Source organism: Aegilops tauschii, chromosome 4 (assembly GCF_002575655.3).
Source record: "Aegilops tauschii subsp. strangulata cultivar AL8/78 chromosome 4, Aet v6.0, whole genome shotgun sequence".
Classification (NCBI taxonomy): Eukaryota; Viridiplantae; Streptophyta; class Magnoliopsida; order Poales; family Poaceae; genus Aegilops; species Aegilops tauschii.
The window spans coordinates 515,972,027-515,988,519 of NC_053038.3; the positions used below are offsets into that span (position 1 = coordinate 515,972,027).

Here is a 16,493-nt window from a genome sequence, read left to right on the forward strand (position 1 = left end):
GGTGTCGGAAAAGACCCCAAGATGGGATCTCACGGGAACTGAGGCTTGGGGCAGCAGAAACATTTTTTGGTGGACGCTTCTGGTCGTTTGGGAATATTTGAGAATTTATAGAGCAAAAATTAGGGTTGGAGTAGTCCCGTGGGGCCCACAAGCCAGGAGGCGCGCCCTGAGGGCTTGTGGAGCCCTCAGGACTTTTCTGGCCCCCTCTCCTAGCTCGTGGATGTCTTTTGGTCCAAGAAAAATCATCGCGGAAATTTTATTCCGTCTGGACTCCGTTTGATATTCTTTTTCTGTAAAACTCAAACACAAGGAAAAAACAGAAACTGACACTGGGCTCTAGGTTAATAAGTTAGTCCAGAAAATAATATAAAATAACATATTAATGCATATAAAACATCCAAAACAGATAATATAATAGCATGTAACAATAAAAATTATAGATACGTTGGAGACATATCATGGCCAGCGCAATCACGCTGCCGCCCGCCGACGTGGAGAACCGGGTCGGAGCATGCTGCCGCACCGGATGATAACCGACCATCTCTGGTGTTATGGAGGATCTCGACGACTGGTACTACGGAGGGTGAACGACCGACAAGCTTGTGCTCGCCGCTGCCATGGCGGCGGCGAAGAGAATGGCCGGCGCGGGTCGGCTAAAACCTAGCATGAGGAGGGCGTTCGTCGTCGCTGCCTGTCTGGCCTTGGCGACGATGGCCTCGTTTTCCTTGACGCCGGCCTTGTGCTGCGCGGTCGCGACCTCGAGGGCGAAGTCGGCAACGGCTTTCTTCTCCGCCTGAACGGTCCGCCGGGACCTCCTCTTGGCCGATTCTTTGTCGAGCCATGCGATCTCCGCCGGCGTGAGCTTCGACCGTGCTTTCTTCTTCTTCATTGTGGGGTGGGCGGTGGTGGCAACCGGGTCAACGGGTTTCTTCGGGGCGCCGACCACGGAGGAGGGAGTGGAGGGGGAGCGCGGGAGGGTTTTTGGGAATGAGAGGGAAAGTAGAAGCGTTGTGTCCTCGACGGGCGGGCCGGTGGAGGACAAGGGCGCGTGTCCCGCCTGTCCGTTTCGACAACTTCTCCCTTCTCCCCACCTGATGCCACAAGCCATCCGTAAAGTGTAATCTGTAGAATCTATCCGTAAGTGTAGCATTACTGCTCATCGCACACGCCACTTTCCCCCGAAAGAGCTTCCCATCTCATAAAAAAGGTTGGCTCCACCACCACATATACATATATTCTTAGTTTTACCAAAAACAGCTTAAAGCATCTAAGCATCACATACTGTTGCCAAGATGCAAAGATGATGTATTTTTGGGACATTAGAGATTCAGTTTCTCACCTTTATGCCACCAAGGGGGGCATACATATATAGGACAAAGGCTCTTGTCGAGACCAGATCCCTCTATTTCTCCATCCATCATCGTCGTCACAATCTAGAGAGAGAGTGAGAGCGTGACCAGTAGTAGAGATAGAGAGAGAGCCCATCCGACCATCGACTCCAGTCCTAGAGAGAGAAAAATCCATCGGAGGGGGAAGGAAGCAACGAGGGAGGGAGGAAGGAAGGAAGGAAAGGAGGCAGCTTTAAAAAAGAGTCAAACTCCGTCCGGCTCCCCCACTTTCTCTCTCTACATCGCCCAATCCCCCCGCACCAATCGCCGTCGCGTCACTGCCCCGTCCCCCCCTCCGCGCTCGCTCCTGCTCCCCCCCCTCCCCTCCGCGCCGCTACCCCGCCTAGGGTTCCGGCCGCCCGATTGGGAAACCCTAGCTCCCCCTCCGGCGCCGGAAGGCGGCGCCTTTCTTCCTTTTTCCGCAAAAATTCCCCGCGGATTCCCGACTTCCGGCCGCCAAAACCCTAGCTTTGGGGCTGGGATCGGGGAATCCGGGCGGCGCGCGCGCGGATCCCGCCCGAATCGGTGGGGAGGCGCCCTGATCCGCCCCTAGGGTTTCGCGGGGGACCCGGCCCATGTTCGCGGCGGCGGCAGCGGCATGCTGCTGCTGACTCGCTGGGCGAGATGCAGCGGTACGCGGGCGCCGGCAACAGCAACAGCTCTGGGTTTAGCGGCGGCCCGGCGTCGGCCGGCGGCAGGGACAGCTCCAGGCTCGATGTCTCGCCCTACGCTCCGCCCAATTACCCCCTGAACCCGAGGTATTAACACGCCCCTGTTCTGCTCTGTCCGTGCAAATTTAGCTGCTTAATCAAACCGGTATCGACAATAGCGTAGTGTTAGCGAGCCGAGGCGCGCCAATTAGTCTGTATTTAGTTGGTAGTAGTCTCTCATGGATCAGTAATTACGCAGCAAGCTAGAAGGTATGGTGCCGTAGTAATGGCGTTTCGTTAGAGGCATTACTGTGTTCCGTTTCCGTTACTACGCCACGTGCACGCTTGAACTTCCAATAATGAACCCGCCGTATGCTATACTTGGATTTTTCAGTGTATGGAATGAAATGAATAGCTACCCTTTATATGAACTATTATTCTGTCACAACCTAGTATTGTACAGCCGAAGCTATTTTAATTGAACCAAGTGCAAGCTAAGCCATCATATTTACCGTCACTTGTCTTTAAGATGGACTAGCTAGCTCATTTTCTGAATAACACTTCACAGTTTCGCGGAGCATCAGGTCCTTATCATTGGTTATCTATGGCATTACATTATACATCAATCTGTACTGTTGGAACAAAAAAGGAACTGCAGACTCTGTTTGTTGCAAAATGGAGATTTTTGCTTTTCATTGGGGTGAAATAAACCCCCAACCTTCACAGCTAATTTTACTCGAGGAATAAAAAATGCATCTTTTCCCCCTAAAAAGGAGTCTTTCGTCACTTTTATCCTATACCATAAATTCGCAGTATCTAATATAACCACTACCTACGTTCCAAAATATATGATGTTTTTGGTAGGCTAGCTCCGTTCCAAAATAAATGATGTTTTGGTAGGCTAGTTTAGCCTATCATATATTTTGGAACGGAGGTAGTAGAACGTAGGGTTCTTGATGACTAGAAAAACAGTATGCTGGTGGCAAAATCAATTAATCGTTGCCATGTTTCCGGTGAAGTAAGTTGACACTACTATCCAAATCTGTCATTTGCATTTTCCTGTGCCAGTAGTAAATTGTGACCTGTGTTTCCTAATACTACTGTTTTTCAGGCGACAACAACAGCTAGCTCCGTACAGGCTAAAGTGTGACAGGGAACCACTTAACAACAAGTATGTATAAACTTCTGAACCAAAAGCACTTCACTGAAAGAGCCAGAGTATGCGGCTTATTAATTTATTGTCCGCCTCACAGTGGTTGTATTTTGGTTACTTTCTTTGCCCTCAGTTTCAGCATTGACTCATTGTTTGCATATGTGAACACATTTCCATTGCTCTTTTTGGCTACAGATACTAGTTGTTTTGTCCTGTGATATGACTTCACTTAGTCTCACTCAGTAGTCCTCTTCGATATGGCTCTTTTGTAGGCTTGGACCACCTGACTTCTATCCTCAAACCCCAAACTGTCCTGAAGAGACGTTAACCAAAGAATATGTACAGTCTGGGTACAAGGAGACTGTTGAAGGAATAGAGGTGCGTTTGGGCATAAAAGCTTTGTACGATGCATTAATTTAGGGCCACCCCCCTGCTTATTGAATATTGTCATGGGTTTAGAGTTAGACATAATTATAAATTTACTACATATCTATCGTTCTTGACTGTTATTATTTCTTTGATGGGCTTGATAGGAAGCAAGAGAGATCGTACTCAGTCATATCTCATACTTCTGCAAGCCAGATATAGTTGGAAAATGCAAGGAGGTAAGAAAATTTGGTCGTGGGGGTATCTTGTTTTCCCAGTATGTATAACTAATTACTGCTTAATTTTGTATGATATGATTTCAGTCCTAACCATTTATGTTTCACCTTTCTGTAACCCAATCAGCACCAGGGTGTTACAGATTTATTTACCTTCTGTACTGTACGAGTTTATACATAGATGATTTGATGATAGGTTGACTGTAAAACAGGAATTATCTTTTGCCCATCTGTTTTCTGTTTGTTTTACTCCCTCCGTTCCTAAATATAAGTCTTTTTAGAGATTCCACTATGGACTACATACAGAGCAAAATAAGTGAATCTACACTCTAAAATATGTCTATATACATCCGTTTGTAGTTTGTAGTGGAATCTCTAAAAAGACTTACATTTGGGAACGGAGGGAGTAGTTCACTAGCCTGAAAAACAAATTGCTATTGTGGATGGTGTAATGGCTAGTTGATCTCTATCATCAATAATGAAATGCTTGTTTGCACTAGCTGATCATCCATGCATACATGATACATGTAATCATTGAAAACCTTACTCTGATGTTTGATGTCACGGCTTGTTTGCTTCTGTTCTCTTTGGGTGCTGTGTGGAGACGGTAGCATCTAGCGCTGTCAGGGTTTGGGGTTCAACTTGGCTGGTTATGCAGAAGGCAAGGCTGGGCTGTCTTCCTTTTATATTTGAGTTGAATCGGAGGTTCTATTAAGTTTACCTTGTTGATCTGTAATGTTTCAAGAACGTGACTTCAACGTGAAGGGCTCAGGGGAGGATTGTAGATGCATTATATGATTGTTAGGAATTACTAGTTCCTAACCTTTCTCGCTGATGGATAGCACGTGGAACCTTAAAAGCACACCTTTCATTTCTTTGTTACATTTCTTTCTTTCCCTCTTTTTCCGTTTTATGTATTGGGTGGAGACTATGGCTACACTTCACACCTTTTGTTGTCCATTGTTTTCTGAAGGCACTAAAGAAACGGTTAAGGGCTATTAATGAATCTCGTGCTCAAAAGAGAAAGGTATCGCGTCATCGCTCTTGATTTGGCTAATTTGCTTCAATGTGGATGTCTGTCAAACTTGATATGTCTTATCTTCTGATATGTCAAACAGACCAGTGACTTTTCCTGTTTTCATAGGCTGGCCAAGTTTATGGAGTTCCTCTTTCTGGATCACTGTTGATAAAACCTGGAGTTTATCCGGAGCAAAGACCATGTAATGAGGACTCCCGCAGAAAATGGGCTGAGGTTGGCTGAAATGACCTTCTGTTTGTTATTAAAATTTCTTTTAAATAGGACGCTGGCAGAAGTTCTGCAATTTGTTATCTATTTCACCAAAAACTTTATCTCACTCATCTTTGCATGATGGTTAGGTGTTTTTCTTTAGTTCAGTATTTGCATACCAGTTAATGATGAACTGTATTTCTTTTGCGGAGTTGCTTTGACTTCAACCCTGTATTACCGTTTGGCAATTATTATGTTGTTTGGCATAGGCGGTATCTTTGTAGATCTCCCTTGCTGTATCTCATAAAATTTTGCATCTAGCAAGGGTGTGAAGGCTAATAGGATGCGAATCTTGATTTGTGGTTTTTACTGGCACCGAGTTTACTTTTGTTACATTGCTGCTGCCATGGCTATGCTTAGTTTAACTTATTTTTCTTGTTTGTGTGTGCCATTACTCTGCAGGCCCTTGCCCAGCCAAACAAGCGACTGCGTTTGTTATCTGAGCACGTTCCTCATGGTTATCGTAGGAAATCACTTTTTGATGTTCTTACTCGATGCAATGTTCCATTACTAAGGGCAACATGGTTTGTGAAAGTTACATACCTAAATCAGGTTTGCAATTCTTTTGAGCCATCTCATGCTTCCTACCAACTGGCATATATTATATAATAATTGTAACAAAGTCCTGCTGTAGCCACAGGTTCGACCAACATCCAGCAGTATCTCAACTGGTGCTTCTGATAATCAACGATCTAACCAGTGGACAAAGGATGTTGTTGAATATTTGCAACAGCTTCTGGACGAATTTAATCTAAAAGAGGCACATCCGTCTTTTAAAGAACAGCCGTCAGCAGGGCTTATTTCTGGAGCAACTCAAGTAAAATTGAAACATGAAGCACCCTCAGCTGGTGGAGATACTGAAGAGCCCTTGGTGCACTTCAAATGGTGGTATATGGTTCGTCTTGTCCAATGGCATCTCACAGAAGAATTGCTAGTTCCCTCGGTACTTATTGAATGGTTATGTTACCAACTTCAGGTACTTTTGTTGCATTGAAAGAGTGATTTGTCATATTCCATGATGTTTCAGTTCCCTTGACAGTGTTTTTTCTCGTTAATGATTTGCTTCTACCCTCCACCAGGAGAGAGATTCAGTTGAGGCCTTGGAGCTTCTTTTGCCTATTGTACTTGGCTTGGTTGAGACCATCACTCTCTCACAAACATATGTGCGCATGTTTGTGGAAATTCTGGTTAGACGTCTGAGTGATGCTTCTGCTGTTGATAATCCGAAAAGGTCATCTATCTCTTCTGTTATAGCTGAGTTACTGCGATACATGGTACTTGCGGTGCCAGATACATTTGTTTCTTTGGACTGCTTTCCTCTTCCTTCATTTGTGGCCCCTGATGTATATGGTAGAGGTGCTTTGCTGAAGATAACTGGTGGTGGTGAAATGTCTAGTTCTAAGAGGCGGGATGTGTACCGGTATCTGTCCTGCGGTTATGCTGTCTGTTCAATTCAGAGACGAGCATCTGATCTGGCGACCCTTGCCAGTCCTAATGTTCATGCACGTGGTGCAGCGAAAGTGGTACAGGCTTTGGACAAGGCTCTTGTCACAGGAAATTTGACAATGGCGTATTCTTCACTCTTTAATGATCTATCTGATGCATTAATGGAAGAAAGGTGGATTAAAGAAGTCAGTCCTTGCTTGCAGTCTTCTCTAATGTGGATTGGGACTGTTGAGTTATCCCTAATCTGTTCCATATTTTTTCTTTGTGAATGGGCAACATGTGATTATCGTGATTGCCGTACATCTCCCAGTCAGAATGTAAAATTTACAGGAAGAAGAGATTTATCTCAGATACATCTGGCAGTGTCTATCTTGAAAAACAAAATGACCGAGATGAATAAATTGTCTCGGTCTAAGAGTAGCAGTCGCATTGCAATGAATAATATCGGTAAAGGTTCTTCGCTGAATGATGCTTCAGTGGCTGCAACTAAAGTGGGTGATTCTTCTGGATTGAGAAGTAATGGAAAAAATGAGGAGGAGAAGAAGGAAAGGAAGGATATCTTTGAAAGTCCTGGTCCATTGCATGACATCATTGTGTGCTGGCTGGATCAACATGAGGTTAGCAGTGCTGCAGGTTTTAAACGTGTGGATGTTCTCATCATAGAGCTTATTCGCAGCGGTGTATTTTATCCTCAAGCTTATGTAAGGCAGCTAATTATTAGTGGAGTAACCGATAAGAATGGTACTCTGCTAGATATGGAAAGGAAAAGGAGGCACCACAGAATTTTAAAGCAGCTTCCTGGGTCGTCTTTATTTGATATTCTCGAGGAAGATGTAGTTGCTGAAGAGCAACAATTGCATGAGGTGATGTCAACATATTCCAGTGAACGACGCCTTGTGCTTTCTGAACTTTCAAGTGGTCAGTCATTTGATGCAAATAACAGGGGTGAGTATACTTCAAGTTCCTACCTCCGGATTCCATCAGGAACTAATCACGGCGGTGTGCCTGAACAAGTAGAAGATGTGAAAGTTCTGGTGTCGAGCCTGTTGTGTTTTATATATCCCCACTCGGCAGAATCAGAACAAAATGAAACTAAAATGAACTTTCAAGGATCGTCTACTTCAACACTGACACAAGTTGATACCGGAGAAGCAAAAAACGGCTGTGAGGATTGTATGAGGATTAATGGACAAAAGTTGGATGAGAGAACCTCTCCTTTCTTCCCATTGATTCAATCAGACGAGGAAGATGTTTGGTGGGTGAGGAAAGGGACAGAGCTACAAGAATCTTTTAAGGCTGAACCTGCACTGAAGTCTATTAAGCAAACTTCTAGAGGTAGAGCAAAAGTGGTTCGCAAAACACAGAATCTGGCACAGCTTGCGACTGCTAAAATTGAAGGCAGTCAGGGGGAGGCATCTACAAGTCATCTTTGCGAGAGCAAGCTGAGCTGTCCTCACCATAAACCTAGCACTGATGGTGACAATGGCAAAGATGCTGATCACACGAGGATGACAAATCTGGCTGAAGTTGGGAAGTCATTGAAGAAACTTAGATTGCTTGAAAGGCGCTCCATTTCTGTGTGGTTGTTGAAATCAGTAAGGCAACTTGTTGAAGGAAATGAAACGACAGCTTGCAAAGCTAGCAATTCCATAAGCTCATTTTCCTCTCAGCCTGATGACAAAACTGTGCCCAAATGGAGGCTAGGAGATGAAGAACTGATGTCAATTCTCTATATACTGGACACATGCTGTGATTTAGCCTCTGCTGCAAGGTTCCTTGTATGGTTGCTAGCAAAAATTCGTGGAGGAATGGGTACGCTTGGTCAAGTTGGGAGAAGTGCGGCGCATATGAAGAACAGAGATAACCAAGTTTGTCAGGTCGGTGAGGCATTTGTGTTCTCATCCTTGCTTAGGTACGTTTCTCCTAATGTTGATTCCATTAGTCTCAGTTTAAGTAAACGTGAAGCAGGCAACATGGGAATAGAAGATAATGAAATTTTAGTCAGAAGATAATGAAATTTTAGTCACTAGTATAGATGATAGTATCATCTTCTGTTTTGTTGTTTCTGCATCTATGTGAAACGAAAACGTGGCCTAAATTGTGGTGATTTCATGTGTGTTTTGCCTTATCAAGTTCCATGTCATGAAGGTTTACTAGAAATGAACAATACTTGTGTGATGTCTGCAGTCTGTTCTCATATATCCACCACCATTTATCTATTAAGTAGACACTGTTTTGTTTTTATGTGCTGATATGCCCTACAATTTAGTAAGAGTTACTTATGTTTCTGGTTTTATATGTAGACGTGCTCAGTGTTTTTTATGCTTACAGATGTGAATTAGTGGGAATGAACTTTTTGAAGCAACTATTCAGTTAAAGATTTGTTTTTGAACGTAAACAAAGTTCCTTGACTAGAGAGGGTAGCGAGAGAGATAGTCATATGTGATGAACTGATGTTTCGACTTAGCTATATACTGTATATTGATTTTCTCTGATGGCTCTACTATGTAATCCTTGCAGGTACGAGAACATACTTCTTGCAACTGATCTTTTGCCTGAAGTCCTCAATGCTTCAACAAACAGAAATTTTGTGTTAGGAACTGCAAGGCATCCCGCACCAGCAGCTTTTCCTTATACCCGGTATTTTTTGAGGAAATATAGGGATGTGGCTAGCGTGGTTAGGTGGGAGAAAATTTTTAGGACCACGTGTGACCAGCGACTGCTAGCTGATCTTGATAATGGTCGGTCGATTGATGGTGATTTTGTTTCCTCTTCGGGAGTCTTAGGAGGTGAAGAGATTGATGATCAAGTCCGTCAAAAGCTTAGCGGAAGGGGTTCAAGAATTATTCCAAATATGAAGGAGATAGTGCAGCGGCAAGCTGAAGAGATTCAACGCAATTTGAAAGAAAAGAAAATTCCTGCAGCACCCAAGAGTCCCTCTTTTGAGAAGGAAGACAGTTTTCAAATTGCACATGACACTGTTTTGGGCTTAGTAGAATGTATCAGGCAAAACGGAGGAGCAACTCCAGATGGAGACCCTTCAGCAGTTGCTTCTGCCGTTTCTGCAGTTGTTGTGAATGCCGGGCATGTCATAGCTAAACATTTGGATTTTGCAGGGGGTAACTATCATGGAGTTGCTTCTATTGGTAATTCATTAAGCTTTGTTCGGCACACTTTGCACATCCACATAAATTCTCTCTGCTTACTGAAAGAAGCTCTTGGGGACCGCTTCAGTCGGGTTTTTGAAGTAGCTCTGGCTGTTGAAGCTTCTTCAGCTGTTACAGCAGCTTTTGCTCCTCCTAAGGTCCAGCGCAATCAGTTTCAACCATCTTCTGAGACTCATGATGCCTATGGAAATCATACAAATGAACCTCTAAGTACCTCAGGGAAAGGCTTTGTTGGGAGGGCTGGAAAAGTAGCCGCTGCTATCTCTGCACTTGTTGTGGGTGCTGTTGTTCATGGAGCTGTCAGTCTTGAGCGGATGATTGCTGTCCTGAAAGTAAAAGATGGCTTGGAAATTCAGCAGGTCCTAAGAGGTTTGAGACCTAGCAATAATGGTGCGTCCCGTTCTGCTGTAACATTTAAGATGGATAATTCAATAGAGGTTTTGGTTCACTGGTTTAGGATTCTATTGGGAAACTGTAGAACCGTCTATGATGGGCTTATTGCAGACATTCTTGGTGAGTCGTATGTTCTGGCACTCTCGAGGTTGCAGCAGAAGCTTCCTTTGAGTGTGGTATTTCCTCCAGCCTATTCAATTTTTGCAATAGTACGTTGGAGGCAGTATATCCTTAGCCGAGAAGACATGCAAGTTTACCAGTCTATTGCAAATGCAATAAATGACATCACTAGGCATCAACCTTTTCGAGATATTTGCTTTCGTAATACACATCAGCTGTATGATCTTCTGGCTGCTGATGTTGGTGATTCGGAGTTTGCTGCAATGCTTGAAACACATTGCTCCGACAAGAATGTGAGGCAGCTATTTATGCCTCTCCGTGGCCGTCTTTTTCTGAACGCCCTTGTTGATTGTAAAACACCAGCAGTTATTCAGGTGGATGGTTCTGAACCTGGTGAGGCAAAAGAGAATGAGTTAAAAGTCCTCTCGGAGAGGCTTGTTCAGTCCCTAGATACCCTCCAACCTGCAAAGTTCCATTGGCAATGGGTTGAGTTGAGACTTCTTTTAGATGAACAGGCTCTTGCAGAGAAACTTGACAAAGCTGAAAAAAGTAAGATACCGATGCCGATACTGATGACACTTGCAGACGGGCTTCGGAAGCTGTCCCCTAATTCCGAGAGCTTTACACTATCTGAAAGCGAGAAAGGGTTTACTGAAATCATCCTGTCGAGATTAGTTGCCAGACCTGATGCTGCTCCTCTCTATTCTGAAGTTGTCCACCTTCTTGGGAAGCTACAGGAGTCACTTGTCGTGGATGTCAAATGGATCCTTCAAGGGCAAGATGCTGTTCTGGGACGCAAGTCCACAAGACAGCAGCTTCTTACTATTGCTACACGAAGAGGTGTTCCAATAAAGGCACAGGTTTGGAAACCATGGGGATGGTCCAGCTTGCTCACTGATGTAATGGCTAACAGAAGTGCCAAGAGGAAACTGGAAGCCGCTCCGATCGAGGAAGGAGAAGTTGTGGATGACCCTGCCGATGCCAAAAGGCCAAGCAAAAGTACCCCAAATAATGTCGATAGAAGCGTTGAAGCCACCAGATCTAATATAAATAAATATGTAACTGAGAAGGCCTTTGCTGAATTAATGTTGCCATGCATCGACAGGAGTTCGCCTGAATTTCGCAGTATATTTGCTGGTGAATTGATCAAACAGATGGGAACTGTCAGTGAACACATCAAAGCAATATCACGAAATGGTGCCAAACATGTTGGTTTAGTTCCTTCAGGAAATGATGTTTCATCGAACAAATCCAGTGGTCGAAAAGGAATTCGAGGTGGAAGTCCAAATATTGGCAGGCGAGTCACGGTTGGTAATGATCCAACTCCTCCTTCAGCATCTGCTCTGCAGGCAATAGTGTGGCTGCGCCTCCAATTTATCATCAGGCTGCTTCAAGTAATCCTGGCAGATAGGTGAGTATTGAAAAACAGTATAGTTTTGTTTGAAGTTAATTTTGCTTGGAGATTTTCCTGATATTAGTTTTTCAAATGATCAACATCTCTATTAAAAAACATCATTGCTTAGTTTTAAATTCTTAGTGTGACGTGTATTTCATGTACTAGATCACTAGCATGCTTGGGTAGTGTGAAACATCTCTATTCTTTTGATACTTTAGGGCATTGCTGTCCCTCAAGTGCAACTTGTGACTGTTTCTTTTCCTATACTAATGATTAATCTTGTATTTTCATGTTCTTACTAAAAACTCTAGGGGCATGAGGCATACACTTGCTCCTGCGATACTAAGCCTGCTTGCGGCACGCATAATCTATGAAGATGCAGATTCGCCCCTTCCTCCTGCCAGTTTGATTGCCTCGAGACGGGAAGTGGACTCTTTGCTGGAACCTCCCATGGATGTCCTGCTTGATCGCCCAAGCGAGAGTCTTTTCGAGAGGCTTTTATGTGTTTTCCATGCGCTGCTTGGCAATTGCAAACCAAGTTGGATGAAGTCGAAGCCAGTTTCCAAGCCAACCGTCAGAGCCTCACGAGATATCCCTGCATTTGATAATGAAGCGGCTGTCGCCTTGCAGGTCAGTTCAGTGTTTAAATCGATAACCGCTGTTACATGCTTTCTTGTTGCGTCATGTGCTATATATAATAATGTCTCGTTTCCTTCATCATATGCCACAAGTGGTTGATATGCACTTCCTGAATTGTGTTTCTCTGCCACTTTGTACTTCCCCACTGTCAGTAATGCTAACTTTCTTTTGCAGTCTGCGCTGGACCATATGGAGTTGCCTGGAGCAATCAGGAGAAGGATCCAGGCGGCGATGCCGATTCTCCCACCAGCTCGGCACCCTAGTATACAATGCCAGCCTTCCCAGCTGTCCTTGGCTGCACTGTCACCACTCCAGAGCACTCCATCTACATCAGGTCCTCAACAGAAAAGCACTTCTCACAGTTGGGTCCCCACCAACATCTCGAGCAGAAGCAAGGCGGTGTTGCCTCCCCAAGACCCCGAGATGGAGGTAGACCCCTGGACCTTGCTCGAGGACGGCACCAGCTGCCCCTCCACATCATCAGGAAGCAACAGCGCCAGCGGCATCGCCCCCGACCACTCCAACCTGAAGGCGTGCAGCTGGCTCAAGGGCGCGGTCAGGGTGCGGAGGGCGGAGCTGACATACATCGGGTCTCTGGACGACGACAGCTGACGCACAGCCACGGCGAGGGCGACCTGTCCTCGCACCGGACCGAACTCTTCTCCAGTGTACAAGAGGGTGGAAACCGCCGCCTTATGTGGCGGCCCCCGTGTAGAATACCGACCGACCGACCTTGCCCCTGTTTTGTTGCTAGGGCGCCTCGCAGGAGCGACGGTGTACATAGTGGGGGACATTAGTCCGCTCCGCGAGCAGCGGGCCCTGTCTGTGTAGCTTAATTAATTATCCAGGTTTAGGAGAGATGATGATGATGGTGATGCACCTTAGCTGATTCGCCGAAAAGGCTCATATATTCTTTGGTCTGGTTGTGGTGCAAGTTGCTCTGCTGCTGCTTTTAACTGAGATGGTTTTGACCTGTTGATATATGATTGTTGGCTGGCTTCCTGCCTGTGAAACATTTGGTTGGTGCCAAGTTGGTGGATCTGTGGTATGCTCCATGTTCCATTTTCAGGATCCACTTGCATTTTGTGACTGAATTTTTGTCGTCGATTTGACCGATAGTAGTACATGAGTCGGGCGTCGTAAATACAAATTATACCATTGCAAACTTCTTTTCAAATATGGTATAGTTTTCTTTGGAAGCGCATGATCCAAGCTTTGTTGGTTAAACATGTTGGTCAGACTTAAATCTCGAAATACGTGTGTGCAATATTTGTTTTCGGAAAGGAGAGGGTACCAAAGGCCATTGCAAGGTCGTGGATTTCTTTCAATGTGTTCATTCTTGTTTCATGGGGATAAACTCTGAAATTTCCCAAAAGGATTGAAAATGGCGCTAAAATTTCAGGACGCGCGTACACGGCCGTCTGACTAGGGCTGGGAAAAATACAAATGAATCCAAGACGAGGACGAGCATCCACACGATTCCTATTTGACTTATGTTCTGTTGTTCACGAGTTTTCTTTTGTGATTTTGCCTTGATGCATACGCCCTCTGTAGACAAAATATAAGGCTCTTATATGTCTTTACGGAGGGAGTAGTTAAAAGAAGCAGTCTTACTAAATCTTAGTCGACTGAGACTTAGTTAAGTCTTAGACGATGCTATATCCACGAGATTTTACATTAAGATCCGTGCAATTATTTATTTATTTTTTTCTCTTTCTTTCTTGCATGTCATGTCATTTGATCGAGTCTTGGTTAAATATGAGTCGACTGAAACCTAACCACACCTTTAAAGAAATGCTAGATGAAAAAGTCTCGCTTTGCAGAAATTGTGATGCCTGAGGCACCGTGCCGTACCAATGTGATACGCGTATTGAACAAACCTTTGCGTGAAAAAGTGAACCTTGTCCTTTACACGCATCCATCCAATACTCTGCTCTTGAGGACAACATGCTACTTGACATCTGTAACTTGTGGATTTTTATCAACACGGCGAATCTTATTGGCATCCTCATGTCAAGTTCATTAACTAGTCCTACGGTACCGATCGAGAAAAGCGCAACCCCAAATACCGTGTTGGGTCTCGTGTGTCCATAATACGACTGGCCCATGTTAAGCACTACAAGTTCAGGTGTCACGCGTATTGAACAAACCTTTGCATGAAAAAGTGAACCTTGTCCTTTACACGCATCCATTCCAATGCTCTGCTCTTGAGGATAACATGTTACTTGACACCTGTAACTTGTGGATTCTTATCGACACGGCGAACCTTATTGGCTCCGCCATATCAAGTTCATTAACTAGTCCCACGATACCGATCGATGCAAACACAATCCCAAATACCCACCCGTCACACATGTGTCCAATCAAGTGACGTCCACGACTCATGTTTGTGTCCGATCACCGTCCTCTTCGTCCTTCCGTTCTGAAATTTATCAAAGGATTGAAAATCTGTAAAATTTCTAGATGCACATACGTGGCCATCCTACTGGGAAAATTAAAATGAATCCAAGACGAGGATGCACGTCCATGCGATTCCTACTCGACTCTTATGCCCCCCTGCTAATCAAATTTCCTTTGTGATTGCCTTGTTAGATAGTTCAAGAAATGGTAGATGAAAAAGCCTCGCTTTGCAAAAATTTCAGGAACCACATATGCTTTGTGGATTCATACCGACCATATTTGTTTTAGGTTTGTCTTGCATAGGGAGTAAGGGGCAAGTGTAATTCTGAAAATTTATCGGGCATTGTTTGTGGCGTGCTTAGCACCCCCTATCCACCGTATCTATTATTTTAAAGATGGCAATTTACCTTTTTTAGATGACAACTTTCTATTTTAGAAGGAACAGTTGGAGGGAGCGGAGGAGATATCTGAAACCATTCAATCAAATTGTGACGCCTGCGGGCACCGTACCATACCAATGAGATACATCAATTATATGTACATTTCTACAATGGTTGTCCTAGTAGTGTGAGAGAAGATATTAAAGTTTCTTTTGTACGCGCTCAATGAATCTCTTAACTAAGAAATAACTTGGAATGACGTGGTGGGAAATTCTAGGAATGGATCCTTCAAATACTACTTCAAAGAGCAAGTTGGGGGATGGGTGCAAGGCTGGATGGAGCAGGCATTATCCACTCAAAAATACCTTGGAATGCTCGTTAAACAAGCCGCCTAGGCAATATCGACATATTCTATGCCCTTCTTGAAGTTACCGCACGACATTTGTTAATGCTTTAACCCGAGGCCACTATTTTTAGGCAAGAAAATGAGGAAAATGTAAGCTATGTTGGGTCTCGTGTGTCCCTAATACGACGGGCCCATGTCAAGCACTACAAATTGAAGTGTTATGCATATTGGGCAAAACTTTGCGTGAAAAAGTGAACCTTGCCCTTTACACGCATCCATCCAATGCTCCGCTCTTAAAGATGACATGCTACTTGAAACTTGTAACTTTTGGATTCTTATCGACATGGCGGATCTTATCAACGTTCCCATCTCAAGTCACCAAGTCCCGCGATACCAATCGAGTCAAGTGCAACCACAAATGCTCGTCCGACGCATATGGGGTCCAATCAAGTCAAGTCCACTACTCATGTTTGCGGCCCATCATCGCTCTCTTCCTCCATGCGTTGTCATATTTCAGGAATGATTGAAATTCTCTAAAATATTCATAGAGAATTGAAAATAACTCTGAAATTTCCCAAAGGATTGAAAATCTGAAATTTCTAGATGCACGTACATGGCCGTTGGGCTAGGAAAAATAAAAATGAATCCAAGATGAGGATTCACATCCATGAGATTCCTACTTGACTGTTATGATCCCCGCTCATGAATTTTCCTTTGCGATTGCCTTTATAGATTTGTTTAAGGAGCGATAGACAAAAAAGCCTCACTTTGCAGAAATTCCAGGGCGCTTTCTGAATTCATACCTACCAATTTTTAGAGGTTTGAAGGTTTGTCTTGCATACGGAGTAAAGGGCAAGGGGTATTCTGAAAATTTATCAGGTATTGTTGTCACGTGCTTAGCACCCTCTATCATCTGTATCTTCTATTTTATAGAAGACAACTTGCTATTTTATAAGGTAAATTTGGAGGGAGCAGAGGGGATGTCTGAAGCCATTTAATCGAATTGTAACGCCTGGGGCCACCGTACCGTACAAATGGGATAAATCACTTATATGTATCCTACAAGAGTTGTCAAAATAATGTGAGGGAAGATATTAAAGAACTTTTTGAACACTCTCAATGAAT

General features: G+C 44.2%; 1 protein-coding gene across 2 annotated transcripts; it reads left to right on the plus strand.

Annotated features, from left to right (window-relative positions):
• Positions 1–1,571: 1,571 nt before the first annotated feature.
• LOC109762605 (mediator of RNA polymerase II transcription subunit 12) lies at positions 1,572–13,223 on the plus strand. 2 transcript variants are annotated; one of them, XM_020321478.4, is made up of 12 exons: positions 1,572–2,146; positions 3,150–3,209; positions 3,464–3,569; positions 3,725–3,796; positions 4,767–4,820; positions 4,938–5,045; positions 5,484–5,633; positions 5,722–6,057; positions 6,161–8,439; positions 9,048–11,618; positions 11,915–12,233; positions 12,417–13,223. In XM_020321478.4, exons 1-12 carry the CDS (start codon positions 2,013–2,015, stop codon positions 12,852–12,854), a joined length of 6,627 nt encoding a protein of 2,208 aa, XP_020177067.1. In that variant the 5' UTR covers positions 1,572–2,012; the 3' UTR covers positions 12,855–13,223. The 2 variants fall into 2 exon arrangements, with proteins under 2 accessions (XP_020177067.1, XP_040243621.1); XM_040387687.3 differs by having other exon boundaries at positions 1,633–2,146; positions 5,716–6,057.
• Positions 13,224–16,493: the final 3,270 nt, after the last annotated feature.

What these genes read in the sequence shown, in the direction of transcription:
- LOC109762605 (XM_040387687.3), top strand. Translation starts at nt 2,013, where the DNA reads ATGCAGCGGTACGCGGGCGCCGGCAACAGCAACAGCTCTGGGTTTAGC. An exon ending in AAGTTACATACCTAAATCAG is followed by an intron (nt 5,634 to 5,715) that starts GTTTGCAATTCT and finishes GTCCTGCTGTAG; the next exon opens with CCACAGGTTCGACCAACATC. An exon ending in GGTTATGTTACCAACTTCAG is followed by an intron (nt 6,058 to 6,160) that starts GTACTTTTGTTG and finishes ACCCTCCACCAG; the next exon opens with GAGAGAGATTCAGTTGAGGC.